At 37.9% G+C, this 20355-nt stretch overlaps 1 protein-coding gene across 6 annotated transcripts in view; it reads left to right on the top strand.

Annotated features, from left to right (window-relative positions):
• The window catches only part of CSGALNACT1 (chondroitin sulfate N-acetylgalactosaminyltransferase 1), a 981568-nt gene extending 962313 nt beyond the window's left edge, over positions 1–19255 (top strand). For all 6 annotated transcript variants that reach the window (XM_044059411.1, XM_044059415.1, XM_044059413.1 and 3 more), the window contains one exon: positions 18161–19255. In XM_044059411.1, coding sequence (XP_043915346.1) covers positions 18161–18450 — 290 coding nt within the window. In that variant the 3' untranslated portion in view covers positions 18451–19255. The remainder of the gene's footprint in view (positions 1–18160) is intronic.
• The last annotated feature ends 1100 nt before the right edge of the window (positions 19256–20355 follow it).

Here is a 20355-nt window from a genome sequence, read left to right as displayed (position 1 = left end):
CCCCCTCTCACCCATGAAAGAGCCCATCTCTATACCGGAAGAATGCAAAGTTCTTGTAATCATGGCTGCACAGGTAAAAAACACACTCTCCAAAGCCAAGAACACAGCATCCATGGTACCAGAAAACATCTCAGGCTGCGTTCTACACAAACTACAGAATGAACTGGCACCCCACCTAAGTACCATGTTCAATCATAGCCTCATCTCAGACTTTGTGCCCACTGAATGGCGCACAGCGACGGTTATTCCACTCCACAAAGGAGGAGCCACCACTAACCCCGGGAACTACCGCCCCATTAGTCTGATGGACCTGGTCTGCAAGGCCGTGGATCGTATCATCATGGAACTTATAAACAAAGACATTGGTAATCTCCAAACTCTGGACCCCACCCAGTTCAGGTTTGTAAAAAGCAAATCATGTCTCCTAAACCTGATAGATTTCTTTGAAGCAGTCACCAAAGCCGTAGACGAGGGTAAGGTGGTTCACACAGCCTATCTAGATCTTGCCAAGGCTTTCAACACCATCCCCACTCTGGAATTATAGATAAACTCACCAAACTAGGTATAAATCCCTATGTCACAAGATGGGTTGCCAACTGGCTCACTGACATAACCCACAGTGTGAAAGTAGCAGACTCCAAATCCAACTTCAGACCAGTGACAAGTGGACTACCCACAGGGTTCAGTCCTGGGTCCTCTCCTGTTTGGTATCTACTTCTCTGAAGTACAGGCTAACACAGAAGGTCTGTGGCTAATGAAGTTCGCAGATGACTGCAAACTAGGAGCCGTAATCAAAACTCCTAACAATGTGGACAGCCTAGAAAAGGGCTTCACTGAGGCAGATGCCTGGTATCAAAGCCATGGCCTCAAGCTCAATGCCAAAAAGTGCATTGTCATCCCTTTTTGTAAAAACTCTGTACCCGTGAACTGCAACATAGGTGGTAGTATACTTAACACTGAGACCTTGGGACACAGTTGGACAGTAGTCTCTCCTTTGATAATCACATCGCCACAGTAGTCAGGAAATCCTTCTACATGGCACACCTCATCACAAAAGGTTTCTGATCCAGAAAAAAAGAGGTCATTGTTCCCCTCTACTCATCACGCATTAGTCCCTTTATAGAGTACAACCCCCCCTTTTGGTATGTACCTCACAAGACATCTACAACAACTGGAAAGGCCGAAGAAATACCTCACAAAGAGGATTACTGGCCTCAAACAGATGCCTTACTCAGACCGTCTCAAAAAACTACAGCTTTACTCCATCACATATCGCCTACTCAGAGGTGATCTCTGCCTAACATTGGACATGCTCCACTTAAAGAAATCCCAATCCATCTGAGCTACACGTTCTATGGACCTAAACCTTGTCACCACAATAAACAGGACATGCCGGAGGGATAGATTCCTGTTCCAGAGACGTCCCATACTCTTGAATAAACTACCTATCTATATCAAACAAAGCTCCTCATTAGCACTCTTCAAGAAGAATCTTGATGATTGGATGGGAAATAGGAAATTCACCCCGGGGATCACTTCTGTAGCTCTGCTCGACAGTGGCACATGAAAATAATTTTCTTGAGTGGCAAAAGCCAGGGTACTTTTTTGGCTGGGCTTGTATAGGCCCTAGGGCTGATAGCCTAGTACCTACCTATGAACATATAAAAACAAAATCCTAAGGTTCCTCATCTTCTCCCTTCCCAGTGAACATCTTTGCTACACATTTAAAAAAAAATGGTTATCATTTACTACAGAGTCTGGAGCCATATTTTGGTTGTCTGTTCTTCAGTTTGTGTTTGAAAGTTGGTATCCCACAATTCCACTGGAGTAGGTGGGGTTACATAATTATGTATGCAAATTTTATGTTAATCAGTGTACAGATTTATACCTATTTTTCATGGGCCTTTGTCCAGATTTTTGATGTTTCCAGGTTGAGAGGTATGGTGACTCCTCATCCACTTCAGTTCTTAGAGGCACTGCCATATGGGAGTATATAACAGGCAGGAGAAATATAAGCCTAAATTTAGATTTTGCTGCAAGTAGCATAGAACTTAAGTCTTTAGAGTGCATTTACAAATTAACTAGCTCAAGAAGAAATAGAAACAACATGTGGGATGAAATAAGAAATGAATACAAAGCTAGGATGCAATTAGCTCAGCGAAATAATAGATGTAACAATAGATTCAAGGCAAGAATGAAAACAACATAAAATTTATTTTACAACCAGTTTTACCACAATAATTAAAATTGTAGATATTAAAATGTCACATGCTGAGGCTATTAAACAATTTCTACCAAAGCTTCCTAGAACTAGTAAGAATAGGTCTGAGTAGAAATTTTCCAAGTCATCTCTTCCCTGCACACCCACCGTCAGACTGCTTCCAATCATGTACTGCCAAACACTCAACTTACAGAAAATGTCTTAGTGATTGATGACCCAGTTATTAAGTATACAGATTCTCCACTCATGACTGGGCAAGGATAAGGTTACAATCAGTTGCCTTTCGGGTACCAGGATCTCTGACATTACAAGAACTTTAAAAGCCTTTCCTGAAGCAATTATGACTAAGACATGGTAATGATCCATATAGGAGGAAATGACCTGTAAGATGTAAAATCCTGAGGGACATGGAGAGAGAAATGTCAGAAATGTTCCTGCATGCGACAAATTCAGAAACATTAATAAAAGAGTTTACAGTCTTGCTGGGCTCTTTATTTAGTATTTTGTAGACTCGTGTGTGTTTCGTGTTTGGAAATTCAGGTAAGACTCTGGTCCTGCGTGGAATTCTTCTTTCAACAAGAATGATGTTTAAGTACAAAGAAAAGATAACTGACTTCAATAATTGCATGAATAGTTGATGTCATTCTAGGGATATTCAGTATATGGCAGCATGGGATGAAATACTTGATAGTTCAGCTTACTTTGTAAGGGGTGACCTGTACCTCTCAATCAGCAGCTTCTGCATACTGCCTACATCCTTAGCACCTTTTTCAGGCAGAGTCCAATTAATGGACATTCCAACACAGCATATTAAACAATCCCCAATGTGGACCATATTAAAGTATTTCATTTCAATTTCAGAAGTCTCAATAACAAATTGCCTAATCACAAGGCTTTCCTGCATCTGGAACATATGCATCTTTGGACATTCTTCACCAAGGTCAACACCATGACTCTCCAGAACTGTACAAAAAATTGTCTTGTGGATAATTTTCCTGTTAGATAAGTTGTGTCACAATCCTTCATAGTATGCCCATATCTCAGACATAAATAAGCAATTTGGGTGGAATCCCATAAAAATGGGCAAGACTCAAACAAAACAGAGGAGCAGGCCTAGCTTATTTGGTTGAGTTGACTTTATACCAGCCCAGCAAGGAAAACACTCTTAACTCACTGAAGATTGTCTCAGGAGAGAGGCTGTACAAGAGGAAGTCCTCTGTATATAAAGACAGTTAAAGCACCTGGCCCTGAGTAACACAGTCTTTAATTTCAGAAGATTTTGTTTTGGCAGCCAGGGGGTTCAATATAAAGGACAAACTACTGAGAGGGGAAAGGGGACACTCCTACCTAGGTCCCTTATGTAAAGTTATCAGCAGAGATAGCTCCATGCCTAATTAAATTAATACTACAGTCAAGTAAAAATATAGCTTACTGAGCATGGTTATGAATTCTTTGGGGTACCCAAGCACTTCCATTGCTTGTAACAAAACACCAATTGAATGGCATCAAAGGCCTTTTCAGCATCGATTCCAGCCATCAACACCCTTTTGCTACCATTCATGGTGTTCTTCATTACAAAAGATGTAGTAATCAAGTTATAAAATATAAACCAGTCTAGAACGTAGACATTTTGATCAGGGTGGATAATACCTGTCACAATGAAGGTGCACCTCCTTGCTAATATTCACACAAGTTGTAGTCATGATTCAAAATTGAAATGGACCTATATGAGGCAACCAGAAGGGAGTCCTTCTTAGATAAAGTAGCCACCTACTTCCAAAAATATGGGGAATGGCTAGTCAAAAGAATATGATTAGTTAGAAAAACAAGTTTAATATAAATTTTTCCTTGCTGAAACTATATATTTCAATTGGTAAATCATTCTTCCCTGGGGCCTTACCTCCAGGATGCCTTTAAAGAGTGTGAGCAACCTCCTTGCATATTATATGGTTCATAATGTCTTCTCTCTTCTTATTACTTAATGTTGGGAGGGCCAGAGAGGTTAGATAATCCTGCACACATGCTACCCAATCAATGGGTAAATCTGACTCAGCATAAAGTCAGTATCCATCCACGCATCCATCCAAAACCCCTTTTTCCCATTTTTACACATGGGATTGGAGTGTCACTTTAACAGTGGCAATCATCTAGAGCCAAGGTTCACAACACCTGGTGGCTCACTGTGCTGCAGATGTTCTTCCACACCACACACTCACAAGCACGCTCACACCTGTGACCAATTTAGATTGTCCAATTCACCTACTACATGTGTGGATATGATAACTGTAAAATATCTTAAGGATATCCCAAGGGATAGAAACAATATATTTATGTCAAGTCATCAAATGTAGTTTCCCCGAATGGAAAAAAAAAATAAAAACCATTGACCAAAACCACCTTTGATGAACAACTCAGCAATTTTGTTTTTACAGGGTGGCAAGTCACCCTGCACCTCCATTTGGGGGTGCACTCCCCACACCCCCTCAACTTGTGTATATCAACTCGGAGGTCGAACAACAGTGGAGAAAATAGCAAACTCCTCTTTTGGTGAAAGTAAAATAGCACTCACTGTTTTGATGCTCACTAAATTTATATTAGATGCTACAATGTGCTTCCAAAACAACTATATCACAAAGGAGGTCCAGCAGATTTGTATCCTGACAATAGACTATTGATGTCTGTAGGCCCCTAGATGCCACTAAGTTTCAGAGGGCTTTCATAGTCTTTTAATCTGAAGGAGTTCATAACAAATCCAACCTTACATCTCAAACAATTATTCTTTTTTTTTTTTGCCCTGAAACAGATACTTCCTGGCCCATGGGAATTCCAGAGAATCTCCCTCTGGATCAGAAAAAAATGATTCCTGTATTCTGTGAAAACCAGCATGTATCCTATACTCCTCTGCTGGGCAAAGGCTTCAGATTTCTGTACTTCCTGCTTCAAATTCTATTTAAATTTGTCTCACTCAAGAGTTATGATATCCACTGGGAAAATATCCCATGCCAGTCTATCAGTGGGAAAAGACCTTTGTTTATGTTTGGAACAGCTTCCCCCCTACCAATTATTTATAATTAGCCCTCTAGGGAGTCAAACTTGGGTAGTCACTTCATCTCTTCCATAATTTAAGCAGGGAATGGTTTGAGAGGGGCAAAATGTGTAGTGCTTCAACCAAAAAGCTATGATCCCTCAACAACAAAATTGTATCCATACGTAAAAATGTACTGTAAGAGGGAGAAAAACAGGTATAATATAATTTGGATAATGGTACTAAGGCATAAGTGTCCAAAATAACTATTATCTGTACATATCTGGACAAACATTTTGGAACAGAGAGTGCCACACCTTGCTTCAGACCAGACTGTACTCATATACACTAAAAATTGTGCTTCAGTCCCCTCCACAGTGCAACTCCCCCCGAAAAATATCTGTTTCCTCAGGATATCCCCTCAGTTCACTAACAGTAGTCCTGGGGGTAAGTAATGGTTAACCAACATATGAATTCACTCTTCAGTGGAATACTTATGAATAATAAATCTCCCCCAGTTATTCTATATTGTCAATAATCTTCACCCGCAGGTCCCTTAAATATGAGTTAACAACAACCCTTCACCTGCCATCAGGATAGGAGAAAAAATGCCTGTAAGAAACGCACTCTGCTGCAGCATCAGATTCGCCTGATCCAAGAGGTAGGTCTCTTGAAGAAAGATTATATTGATTTGAAGTTTTTCTTCTCTTTAGCAGGTCAATGGACCCCAATTAATGACTCATATTAGTAACTGAAGCATTTGCTATAAGAGAAGAAAAAAATCCCCACTCCTTCCACATCCTGCATCATACTAGCCTGAAGGAAATATCAGAAGAATCTGCAAATTCCTCTCAACCAATTCAGCATTCAAGCAGCAGTGTCTCATTTGGCAACAAATAGTTATCATTTCTATAAAAATAATAAATAAAAATAAGCATAAAAAGAAATAAACACAGACAAGGAAAATCACACGCTCAACATTACCCAGCTGAACTACTTACTTAGGACTTTATCACCCTGTGTTCTTAGAAGCACAAATAACTACTTCAAAGATGGAGGCAGTTTGCCTCCCTTAAGATTCATGAGAGCAAAGACAAGAACAATGCAAAATTAGACAGGCTGCATCATATAAACAAGTAATTCAAAGAAAGCAATTCAAAATGTACGATAGGCCACCCCCATAGATACTAAATCAACCTGAAATTAAAACAGTATTTCAGTCCCCATCTGCTGGGTTTAAATCTGTACAGGTTAGCTCCTTAAAACTATATCTGTCCATATCAAAGCAGAACTGCAAAATGAAAAACAAAAAGTTAAAAACTCTGAATCCCTGCTGCCCCTACCACTACTCTATTTGTGGCTCTAGTAGTGACAATCAATGGCAGTGGAATTATAGGCCACTCTTTAGATTTCCATAGTCCCTCCCCCCAAGTAAACAAGGAAGAACTCCCTATGGACACATGGAGGATGTACCAAAACAAGCCAGCGCAAATAGTCCAGGTGATTTCATGGGCATAACTGTTGAACTGCTTAGATCTAACTAAGCTCTAACTAAATCTAAACCACTACACTTGCTTAACATCAAACAATACAATGTCTCATGCAGAAAAAGGCCAATATCAAAAACGCTTTCCAAGTCTCTAATGCCCTGTGTCACAGTTCCTGCAACTGCCATTGCACAGCAAGGAGAGCTCAGGGGATGGATGAGGAGCTCTCAACAATGTTTTGGGGCAGAACCAAGTTCTTTAAACAGGTTTGCCAGCACTTTCTCAGCTAAAGAAAATGACCACGATTCCCACTGGGAAGGTGACTCAAAGAGCAGCTGTATAGAGTAGCATAAACTTAAGATGATGCTATCTACATAATGTAGGAAAATAATGCTGCGTGGCACTTCCTTGTGCCTGGTGCATAGTCTTGTTCAAATATATGAAAATATCTTTAACCATAAAAGTGTTTGCTGCTGTTCACAACAGAGACTTAACTTGTTCCTTCAAACAGTATGTGGCATATCATGCTATTACACAGTGAGGCACTCTGTAGACCCTCTCCTAGTACATATTCCACTGCAGAAATCTCCATCTACTCAGAAAACTTGCAAATGACATAGGCAACACAGTCCTCCAGCTTCTCATCCTCCAGGCTGCCTGTAATCCTGACATTCATTCATATTTAATATATTTATGGGGTCATAAACATATTAACCTTTTACAGTCTGAAGGTGAATAAGCCTGATAACCAATGACAGAAACTTCACTAACAGGGCTTTGCAAGCCAAGAAATATAACACCCTATCTGACTCATGGAAAGAAAAGAAGACCTGAGACTCACAATGCATCATTTTTTAAAAAGGCTAAGTTATGTCACTTATTTCTGTATCCTGTCTAAGAACTTTGCACAGATAGTGTAACACATATGTAGGAAACACATATGCACTGCAGAAATAACACTGACATATTTACTGATTATTCTCAGACATGACAGCATTTCTCACTACTTCCATTCTAAGTCAATGGGACTGTGATCTGTCAGTACAGTCTCATCTGTTGTGCCCTCATAGTGCACTATGGTCAAAAAATAGCTTTTCAAGAAGATAAGTTCATGCCAACATGCCTGCCACCGTGAGAACATTAAGGGTTAGGAAAAAAATAAAATTAGTAATAAGTAGTTACTGTAGTGCTGGCAGATTTGGATTGCATATAACTTTATAGTAAGATGGCCATATTAGTCTAAATACACCATGGTTTATTTAAGTTGTCTGTGCAATAGCTCACTGAAACACTTCAAGTGGATATCTCAGAAATCTGTACAATAGGGAAAAAACATAGATGCATTAAGGGAGATCCTTCTTAATGAAGCTGGGTTGGCCAGTTGGTCTATGTTCCAGATACCCAGTCAGATAAACAAAACAGAGTTAAGAGTGGCCTAAAACACTATATCTGAAGCCTTTCTAGTGTACCCCAGGAGGGGTGGAACTCCTTTACGTCTTTGATTAAAAAACAATCTATGTCGGATATTAAAGCTTGCTTCTCTGGAGCTCTTTATTACTATTGGATAGACTGAATGTAAAAGATACAGTGGACCTTGTAAGAAGAAGTAGATACACCAGAGTCATTTGCTTCTTTTTGATCAAGCTAAACTTCAGTAATGAGAGCTTTGGTCACAAAATAGACTTATTCATATCACTTTTAGATTAACTTTTTGCTTTGGTATAGAAAGATTGCAGACTGAAATCTAAGCCTAAAACATGACAAGGATAGGAGGTGGAAGAAAGCTAGTGTTATTTGCCAGCCAGTCAGCGACTGGCTGTTAAGTTTATGAAGATTTATGGGGCAGAAATCGGTCAGTGTCTTGTGATCAGATTGGTCCTCAGGCTAGGCAAAGTGTCGAATCAGAGAACCAACCTTTCTAGCCAGTGTATGTGAAAAAGCTTCACAGCTCACTCTTGCAAGTCTAAGAATTTAAAGGTATTACCTTCCTTGTGACCCTCCACCCACACTGTATGAAACTGTTCCTTTCCTAAACAATAAGCTCTGGTATCCACTTTTCTTCCTTTTGTTAGTCTCTTGCAGACACTGGCAATCCTGTTGCAGACAGCTGTGCTTTGACTTTTAATCGTCTACCTGCCAGTCACTTTTAGTCATGGCCTGTAAGGTAATGTCTGCTTAATGCTACTTCTTTGCTTCACAGAGGGGCATTGATTCCTGATGGTCTCTGATTGCGCAATTTATGTATGGGACTTCACTGAATGGCCTGTTGCAGTTTTGGTGAATTCCCCTTCAGGGCCTTTGTGCACCTAAGCTGTCTGTTGTGTCCAGCTGCTGCAAGGCTGTATCCAGGGCATCTACCAAGAGAAGACTATAGCAGATGTACTGAACACAGCAACATCTGGGTTGATAGTACTTCTCAGGAAGCAGCTTGGGATTAAGGTTATCTTGTGCTTCTGGTGAGAGGTGGCTCCAAGGATCATTGATTCCTGGCTGCATGCGGCTGTGTTGCACTACCTCCACTACCAGATCGATAGCATTTCCAGTAATGAACTGCAAATCGTTTGGTCTTCTAGCCACCTTCTATACAGACATGTACTTTGGACACCCTACAGGACCAAGTTTGGTGTTTAAGAACAGATAATTTCTTTTTCAGTGGTGCAAGTTTCAATCCGAATATGGGTGCAAAAGCACTACGTACATAGCTGCAATAGTTCAGAGTATGAACAACCCCATTAGGTGTTTGATATCTATTGACTGAATTTGGGACAATTTTTTCAATATGACCTATTTCAAACATTGTCTCCCAACATTTTTACATATAAAATGCTGTCCCAGTGTACTGTATATACACTTTATATTGTTAAAAAATCTGATTGTGGTATGTGTGGGCAATATACAACATTGCAGAACATATTACGTTAGTAAAACAACTGTAATATAGTAGTATAATGTCAATCACATTGAGAAATGATGTTAAAGCAAAGGCTGTAAATCCATAGTGTTACAGACATTTGGATCTCACAGAGAGGGATTTTCATCCAGGAGTTGAGATTTGGTGATCTCTGATGCAGAGGGACCATTGGTCAACCACTACATCTCCCTGGGACTGTGTAAATACCAGAAGAATCAATGGAAAGTCTTGTGGATCCACTCAATGAGAACCAGGAGCTTAATTGTGGATGCATTTCAGATTGCAAGACAGCTTGACCAGAGATGTAGGACCAGTCCTGAGAAATTGCAAGAACTATTGCATTTTATTGAGAGACTTTAAATGTAGAACTCTAACTAATCAGAGGTGTGTTAAACAAAGTGTACTGGTTTTCATTTAAGTGAACTTTGCTGTGACTTCTTTTCACTGTAAAGGAATTGCTTTGCATGCCTAGATATCTGTATCCCTCCTGTGTCTAAGTGTACCTAAGCTGTCTGTTGTGTCCAGCTGCTGCGAGGCTGTATCCAGGGCATCTACCAAGAGAAGACTATAGCAGATGTACTGAACACAGCAACATCTGGGTTGATTGTACTTCTCAGGAAGCAGCTTGGGATTAATGTTATCTTGTGCTTCTGGTGAGAGGTGGCTCCAAGGATCATTGATTCCTGGCTGCATGCAGCTGTGTTGCACTACCTCCACTACCAGATTGATAGCATTTCCAGTAATGAACTGCAAACCTTTTGGTCTTCTAGCCGCCTTCTATACAGAATAAAATGAAAAGAAAAGGAACCAGAAACCACAACACGAACAAACTCTGAAAATAATCCAGTTCCAGTGAAGCAGTATGTGACAGTAGGTGACGGCTAAGTCACAATAAAAATGTTCACCAGTCCACCAGGTAGCAGAAGTTACTTTTAATAAACAACGATTAAAAAACAAGTTGAGCGCTTTCATCTAAAAATAATAGACTTCATCAGAACACTTTGCTACAATAAGATGTGACTTATATACTCTTACACATGCTTCCAATAAAGTAATTAAAATCAATTGGCTGCAAATATTTTAACCCTTAACCTGCTACCACTGAATGCTGACTGATGCATACATACTGAAAAACTGTTAAACAATGTTATAAGAATGTTGACATGAATAAATTCTGCATGACGATATTTAAAATCCTAATAATATAATAATATTATATAAACAATTCGACAGAACTTTTGTGAAACAGATGTTACTACAATAAAATCAACTTGTGGCTGTAAGGACCACAACAATTGTAATTGTAATCCTGAATGGTAAATGCTGGAATCTGCTGTTATACACCCTGAGGGATATAAAGTGCAAGAGTGTAGCTCAAGGATGTGGAATACCAAAATATGCAATATAAAGTGCATAGTGCTTTGTGCAAAAAAGTGTAATATATAAATAATGCATATTAAAATAATACATATTAAAATAATGCATATTAAAATGAGTTGTATGAAGTATAGAGAGTAGTAGACTTTTTTACTTTTGAATGCAACTATATTCTCCTGTCATCCAACATGGGTTTTATAGATATGTAATCGTTTAAACCTGGAGAGACAGTGGCGTTTAGTTTGATTTGCCACCATACCTCTCTTTCGCCTATTTTTTTCTTTGTTACCCCCTCTAGTGTTGACATGAACAATTTCTAAAATACCAAATAAAAATCTATCGCAAGTCTTGCTGTCCTTCAAATGTACATAGCTGCAATAGTTCAGAGTATGAACAACCCCATTAGGTGTTTGATATCTATTGACTGAATTTGGGACAATTTTTTCAATATGACCTATTTCAAATGTCTCCCAACATTATTAAATATAAAATGCTGTCTTGATGTACTGTGTATACACTTTACATTATTAAAAAATCTGATTGTGGTATGTGTGGCCAATATACAACAATGCAGAACATATGGTATAAAACAACTGTAATATAGTAGTATAATGTCAATCACATGGAGAAATTATGTTAAAGCAAAGGCTGTAAATCCATAGTGTTACAGACATTTGGATCTCACAGAGAGGGATTTTGGTGATCTCTGATGCAGAGGGACCATTGGTCAACCACTACGTCTTCCTGGGACTGTGTAAAATACCAGAAGAATCAATGGAAAGTCTTGTGGATCCACTCAGTTCTAATTTTCATTTAAGTGAAAATTTAAGTGAACTTTGCTGTGACTTCTTTTCACTGTAAAGAAACGGCTTGCATGTCTAGATATCTGTATCTCTCTTATGTCTATATGTATTTATGTGTGTAGATAGATGCCTATAGATATGTGTGTATGCATTTATTTATTTATTTACACAGAATTAAATTCTATACAGTGTTTAAGCATTAATAACTATTTGCTAGTCCTAGATTGCAAAACATGCAATGTTTCCTTTATATTGCATTTAATTGTGACTTTCATTTAACTTTTCAAGTTTTTGGCTCAGGTTGCGACAGAAAAGTGGCTCATGACCATTTACATGCCTAATTAACGCACATTTAACTAAAAGAAATACATAAAATAAATTTCAACTGCTAATATTTCCTCATAGACCATGCACAATCCCTGTTTTCTTTACGTCCTTGGTAATATCTTTATTAATGCCCCCACTGTTTTAGAACAATAAGTTTTATTATCTAAATTCTGTAACCCCATAGCAACTTCATTCTTGTATTTCCCATAGGGCTTCCAGCTCTGTTCCTAACAAGGTTGTGAAAATATCTCTTTACTACCATCATCTTATGTGGTTTTGTAATTTATTCTGTTATTTACATTCTTAATTGCTCTTTCAGTCTGGGTGGCATTTTTCTGCTGTTTTTGTACTTTATTATTAATCTTTTCACACCCTGTGGTAGTAGCATTGCTTTTAGTCTCACTTTTCTGCATAAGCCTCAACCTTCCAGAAATAGTTCAAACACCCGCCTCCAATTACACAAGTTCCTTGTCTGGTATATTTCCTCATATCGCTATAGCATTTCTCAGACTTTAATAACCAACATACTTTTCTAAATGATGTAACATCTCTTCCTTCTCCACATGTCACACAGTTTTTTTTAATCACCTGTCAGTAAATGATATCTGTATTGAAAGACCTTCTACCTTTCTTTTTGTGGGTTTCATTCCTTTAATTCACCTGCTTGCTCATTGTTCCATATCTCATTCAGATTATACATGCTATTTTCTACTTTTTTCACATTTACTGACTCTCAGAACTGTATACTTGCCATATACCTACTCTGTATCCATCTTTCCATAGGCAAGGCTTCTTTCCTGTTTTACTGCCTTCTGCTTTAGTGCTATTCCTTTTTTTATGACCCCCCCCCCATGAAAATGCTAACCAGCATATATTGCCGCTGTATTTTCTTTTCAAATATTTTTTCTTCTTTTCCTTGGACAATATTTGTTCATCTTTATGCATTTAATTAGGACTATTTAGGTCTACATGTCCTTATTATAGCACCCAGGACTATTGCTGCTCAGAAAGTATCTGGTTTGGGCACTTGGCAGCATCACTATTTAGGTTAGCTGCAGATTACACCAAGTAAGCACTCTTCTCTCATCCAGTTACCAGCACCCTCCACTCCTATCCCTTGCAAGTACACATTAGGACCTGCAACCACGGATGGGCAATTTTCTGTCATCTCTGCACCAGGCTTGGTGGACATGGGCTTCCTGAGGCAATGTAACAAATGCCTTATGTACACTGACAACCACTTAATTCTCAGACAGACAAATACATTAGGTTAGACATGTAGTTACACATTTACACTGAAAGCTAGACTCTTACATAAGACACAAAAAGCAACAAACAGGTTGTCAATGACTCACACACATCACTCACTGTACCCACAAAGGAGCACACATGTAGACCCAAATATGCAGAGGTGCTTACATGTAACTTACCCAAACCTCAATGGCCTCTCAGGCACAGTCCTCAGAAGCTCAAGAAGCACACAAACAAGTCAATTCCCATCACACCTCATAAAGCCACATCTAAACCACATCTTACTGTGTCTCAACTACCAAGCCCATAAGGCAAAACACTTCAAAACCCAGTATTCTGGTCATAGGAAACTCTATTGTGAGACACACTAATGTCCTTCTTACCAGGCTGTATAAGGAGAAGGTTACAATTTGTTGCCTGTCAGTGGCCAGGATATGCCAGATCACGCAAGTACTCAGGTCACTTACCCCTAAAGTAACAGTATGACTCAGTGATAGTCCATGTGGGCATGAATGAACTGAGATATACTGTACCTCCTTCGACTATATAAAGAAAGACATGATTGAGATCTCAGAATATGTGTCACAGGCAGATATGAGCCTAGCGTTGAGCAGCATTCTATCATCTCCAAGGATGATGCCACAATACCAACAGAAAATTATCGATTGGCTTAGATACTGGTGTCATTCCAAAGGAGTCCAATACTTGTCAGCCCTGAAGGACGTGGTTGACAGACCATACTGCTTTGCCAGGAATGGTCTTCTCCTGTTACCGCTAGGCCTTCTGATATTGTCCAAAACATTATCCACTCCTATAGTGCCCTTTTTAGGCATTGCCAAACAGACAGACCTTCCAACATACCAAAAGCTACTCAGGACAAGGTGAAGGTGTTACTGCTGAATGCTAGATGTCTCAATAAGAAACTGCACTCCCTAGAAAGTCTAATAATAGCTGAAGATAACATTCAGCCAGGAACAGCTGTTAAATAATTTGCCTTTTTTCAAGCTATCTCTTTGAAAAAGATTTGCAACACTTCGGCATATTCTTTGGAACATACTTCCAAGAATACTGCATGTTAGACATTGTTGTAGGATGGAAACCTTGTTCAGGTACATTGGTCTTGCAGGAGATTGTAATCTAAAATCTACTTCTCTAGAGTTTTTTGCAGCAAAACTCTTCCACCATTCAAATGGCAACTACATAACTTGTACAAGATGATGACTCTACATATAAAGACAGTGCATTTATTTGATGTGTTCATCATTGCAGCATATCTGAGAAATAGAGAGAGAGAGAAGGAAGGTCTAGTACCCTATCCCAGTTTTACATATTCTCTTTGAGAGATGCTTCTTTCATATTTGTTATGTCTTATAATATTTTATAGTCCTTCCTAATTGCTCTTGATAAGAATGTAACCAATAAACATATATGAGGAATACCCTTTTTATCACTCTTTGTGAACATTTATCAATCTCATTTGGCATGATGTATTCACATATGAAGAGGAAATAATTATTCATATACCATAGAAAGATCACTCCAAACTAAATAAATAAAAGCCTTTAATAATATGCATAAGCCAATATATTTGCAACAATTGCAGTAGTGAACCTTCAGAATTTATTAGATATAAACATCAGAAGAACTGATGCAATCTACTCCATCAAGAAATAGTCAAATTTGCAGAAGGGCATTCAATGGAATTAAATAAATGAAAAAAAGCATAAATGCACATTTGAAGGAAATGCAGTTTTGTATTTATACTGTTTAGTTTGCACATGTGCGTCAAACTGCATTACCAAAATTAAGAAAGAAGTGAGGAAATTATTTATTATAAGCGGTAATGCAGGCTATAAAGGATGATGATGATCAGAGACAGAAGCTACCACTTTCTAATCCAGCATTCCATGTGCATATCTAAATGAACTGTTTCTATATCCTAAGGGAATCCACTAGTTATGATTAAATTTTCTTTGCTAAGCAGGCAAATTTCAAGTGCAAGTAAAATAAAATAAAAAAAAATTATGACATTCATAATTTCATGAATGAAAAATAAATCATATCCACACATAGTTTTGATTGTGTGTGACCATGGTGCAGACTTTGTAACCTAAATTAAAAATAAGCATTTATCAGTGACAAATGTGTCTTGTTTTAGTGCTGGCTTGCAACAATGTGGTAAAAAGCACTGAGAGAAAAAGATTCAGAAATTATGGGTAGCATCCACTGTAAGAATATATAAAAAAACATAATTCTGAGTAACAGTAGTTTGTCCAGCTCAAAGGATGTGTGTGTTTTTTGTTTCTCAGTAATTATCCTATTTGATGCTGAAACCGTCACTTTCCTATGATGCTGAATAAATCAGTTTTGTATCCTACCAAAAGAATTTATGAATTGCTCACTTAAATTCATTGCAACTTACAATAGGATACATTTGGGAAAATAAGAATCATAAATGAAGTTCCTACAACCTTTCACCTGACCTAGGTGCTACTCCTCACAATTATTTGTTAAATTACGGGTTATATATTTGTGCTGGAGTTTAATTCTCTGTCTCATTTTTTCTGCTTTTCCTACCATTTTCCTGTTGCCCATTACCAGTTGAAATCAACATTTGGTACTGACAAATATTGTTTAATTTCAGTTTAACTATTTGATACCCAGGCTAATAAAGTGATCCAATCTGAACCCCTTTTCACCTATGATATAAGTCATGATGACAAGCGTAGGCATAACTGATATGGAGGGTGTGATGCCCCTGTACTGGCCCAGCAATCAAGGATCTTCAATCCTCACCACTGGCAACTGTGGGGAACATACACACTGAGAGGATGACAAGTACACACACAGTAATATGCAATATATGTTAAGAGCACACAGAGATCGTAGTCAGTCTGGGGCTGGTTTCTCCCTCTTTCTCCAAATCCCCAATAAGACTCCCCACTGGCACAGCTACACACACACACACACACACACACACACACACACACACACACACACACACACACACACACACACACACACACACACACATATTCCTGGGAAAGGCTGACACAGGTTTACTAACTATGCCCCCTTCTGCCCAGACTATAAGATAGTTCTGACTACCATCAGCCACTCTTTATCAGCTACTTTAAAGCCCATAACAAAGGGAGTCCAATCCTACTGTGTAATGTTACTATTAATCCAAATGATAGTTTAACCATGCGCCATGCTATTAGGAGTGGCCTGTACATTGTCACCAAATAGATATGCAAGTACTCTAAGAGCTTAAATATGTCTTACAGATATCAGCCCCAAAGATAGGTTTAAATATATGTAATAATAAATAATAAAAGAACAAGACAATACTCAGTAAGTGATCAATTACATCAGAGCTCAAAATCACAGGAAATATTTAAAACAACATTGCAAGACAGTCTCAGATAAATAAAGATAAATTCTAAGTTCTACTTTACTATATTCCTACTTGAATCTAAAATACTTGCTATGCCCTAGAAACTTACTTACAGCAAGGCAAGTGCAGGTGAGTGGATGTTCTTGTTAGGTAAAGACAAATTTCAAAATGCCCTATTTCTCTCTCTCAAAGAGTTCTTAAATTAATATCAAATGTTACTGCTGGGTTAGGTTGGATGACATAACTTTTTGTCACATGACTTTAGTTCCCAAGCTAAATCCCCATTGTCAGAATCTGTCAGCATTTTAGCATCTCCCTGTGAAAAATACATATATCTCAGATGTTTGCAACTGCTGGAAGACATAAAACAATAAAACACTTACAAAACAATGCAGAAGGCACACTAGTTCTAGACATCCTGTCTCCTTTCTGCATTGAAACTTTTTTTTTTATTATATGGTTATAAAATAATTACATTTCAACTATTTTCCTGAAGTTTTGCAAGTTAACCTTTTATGTTCCAGTTACCACCATTAAAATATATACATTTACACAGCTACAATAGTTTATATACATTTCTGTTCTAAGCCAACAGGGCATGCTGTAGTTACATTTTAGCTCAGTATATAACATACAGTTCTAACAGAGTTGTAGCACAAGCACCCTACATGAAGCATGTTGGCATTCACAAATTACACATAACCACTTACAGAATTCCAGATAGCTGGGCTTGCAGTATCTCCTTCTGTCCACTTCTATATAAATCATATTAATTTTCACAAGTGACATATAATTATTTACAAAATTCCAGATAGCTGGGCTGGCAGTACTTCCCTTTGTCACAAAGAGTTAAAATTAGTCAGCAAAACCTATGTAACTGAGAGCATGTATAGAAAACATGGGGAAGAGACAATGCAAGTCTCATGAGTTATCCACCATTTCTGTTAGGTTAAACAGAGTTTTGACATAAAACAAAGGAAGGTACAGCCCTAGGTATGCCAGTCTTCAAGACTCAATGTGTGGTGATCATCTTAGTGGTCAGCAGCAAACCTCATCCACATGCCATGATGGATACGAATCTCCTTCACAAAGAGTTCTGCCGACCTTTTTGTACAAGTCCACCAAGCAATGTAAGCAGGCAACCAACCGTTCTGTACCAAATGTGTTTTGTGTTTCAAAATTAATAACCTTTCCACCAGAGGCACACATACACTTGCATGTTAAGAAATATGACTAAAAAATGACTTATTAGTTTGCTAGTACAGGCAAAAGTGTTATGATAAGGGGAAGTGGAGATATGTAACCAGAGTCTGATTTCATTTTTTCTGTTGCTAATACCTGTAAAACTTTTTTCTTTCTAGGTGGTTTTGATCTTGATATTAAAGGCTGGGGAGGAGAAGATGTTCACCTGTATCGTAAATACCTGCACAGTAACCTGATAGTAATCAGAACACCTGTACGGGGCTTATTCCATCTCTGGCATGAGAAACACTGTGTAGATGAATTGACTCCAGAGCAATATAAGATGTGCATGCAGTCCAAGGCCATGAATGAAGCCTCTCATGGGCAGTTAGGAATGCTGGTGTTCAGGCATGAGATCGAGGCACACCTGCGCAAACAAAAGCTAAAAATGACAGCAAAGAAAACATGAGTCTGACTGAAAAGGATAGTGTTTGAATTTTAAATCAGCAGGTGAGGACAGTAGTAAGTTTTCTGGATACTCCCCAGTTATTAGAAAAGAACACAGTGTTAATTCGTATGGCCTTATACCCCGACCTCTTGTCTCCCACATATGTGGTAATTTACCAAAATGCATATTTCAGCCTCTGGAAACATGTGTGTACTTTAATTACAAACCTATAATAATGGTGATATTTTTTCCAAGGAAGTTAACCTGCAAATTCCAGAATAAGACCAAACTTGTTCAGAAACATTTAGAACTTTAGTGGGACTTTTGAACCAGGATGCACAATTGAAAAGCCATATCCTATATAGCCAAAAACTCTAGAATATGAGAACTTTCATGTGTGTTGAGAAGTGAGATGATGAACTGACCTTTTCAATTTTCATGTTGAAGATGAATTTATTTTTTAATTAAAGGAATAAATATTGCACAGATGTAGCCCTTTTTAATGGGCCAGTACTTGTGAATATTGTCAAGGAAAGTACTGTAACAGTGAGTTAACCTTTTGCAGGCATCACTCTTTCCACGTTATTGCTGGCATATGTCTCACATAGATCACTATAGCACACTCACATGAAAGACAGTAGAAATCTAGGTACATTTTACATTTGGAATGCACAAATTGCTTTGTTACTAGTTCACAATAATTTCTTACTTTGTGGCCTTGAAACTCCTCTGACATCCTTTGGTACAAGCTTTTATCAGTGTTTGAAACCAAGATTATTGTTTTTGCATAAGGGGTATTTATTAAATCTTGCCTGTGTGCCTTGAACATGATTTTTGAAGAAAATTATTTAAAAGAAAAAGAAAATGATTCACACTCGAAATGCCATATCCACTTTTATAGCTGGAAATAACACGTGCACTGAGTTGGTGGAAGCTGGACCTTAATGTCCTTTGGTTTGTTAACATTTCCTCAGTATTACTTTACATCATTGCTGTATGACTTTAGTACTCGGTTGCAATGCTTCTGGTTTCTCTTACTTAAAATATACATACGGTTCTAAGCCTGCAAATTTGGAGACTGAATTGCATTTGTTGTTTTCAAATGAATATATATTGCAAAGTTTTGAAAATAGTTTGGATGTAAAACAAAAACAAATTATTATATTTATTTCGTAAGTGACTTTCAGAAATCACTTTAAAACCAAAAAAAGTTGTAAAGTCTGTGTTGTTACTATATGGTACCAGAAATATATTTTTAGATCTTGAAAAGCTGTAATGATGTTTAATATTGTGATACTTCAATGCTTTTTCATTTTTACTGCATTTTCATAGTTGCTGTGGAGAACTACCTAAGCACATGCTCCTTATGACTAGAATAGAATCGCTGTCTCTCTCTTTTTTGACATTTGCTAGCAGTTCGCTGTCTGTGGTATTCGTTGTTCTCACACATTCACACAGCAGAGGAGCACATCTCATCAAGTGCAGATCAGCCCCTGTACTATGCAGAGGATGTTGGACACAACAATAATAAATGGCTACAAGACACTGAATATACACAAGTACAGCTGACTTGAAATATTAATATTATCTTTATTATTTTCATTGCAGTAGCTACTCTGTGCAAGCAGCAATCCATTGTTTGTTTTCCTAAATCTTCATATGAAAGTGTCATATCCTTTATTTGAAATGTTCAGAGGTAATTTCTTGTCTTTTATTTTGCACTCAGTGAAAGAAGAAAAAAATGTGTATTTTTAAATTGTTTTATGTGTTTTAGCTGCCATGCATTCAATCATCTTTCATATTTTGCATCAGGATATGCAGGTGTGTCACTTATACAGGAAATTAATATTTTGCCATGAAACTGATGAAAGTTAATCAACAAAAATAATAGCTTTGCACAAATGTATTGCAAGAGAGCAAGATGGA

Source organism: Protopterus annectens, chromosome 17.part0, assembly GCF_019279795.1.
Source record: "Protopterus annectens isolate FY-2018-M chromosome 17.part0, PAN1.0, whole genome shotgun sequence".
Classification (NCBI taxonomy): Eukaryota; Metazoa; Chordata; order Ceratodontiformes; family Protopteridae; genus Protopterus; species Protopterus annectens.
This window is presented reverse-complemented; position numbering and strand designations above follow the sequence as displayed.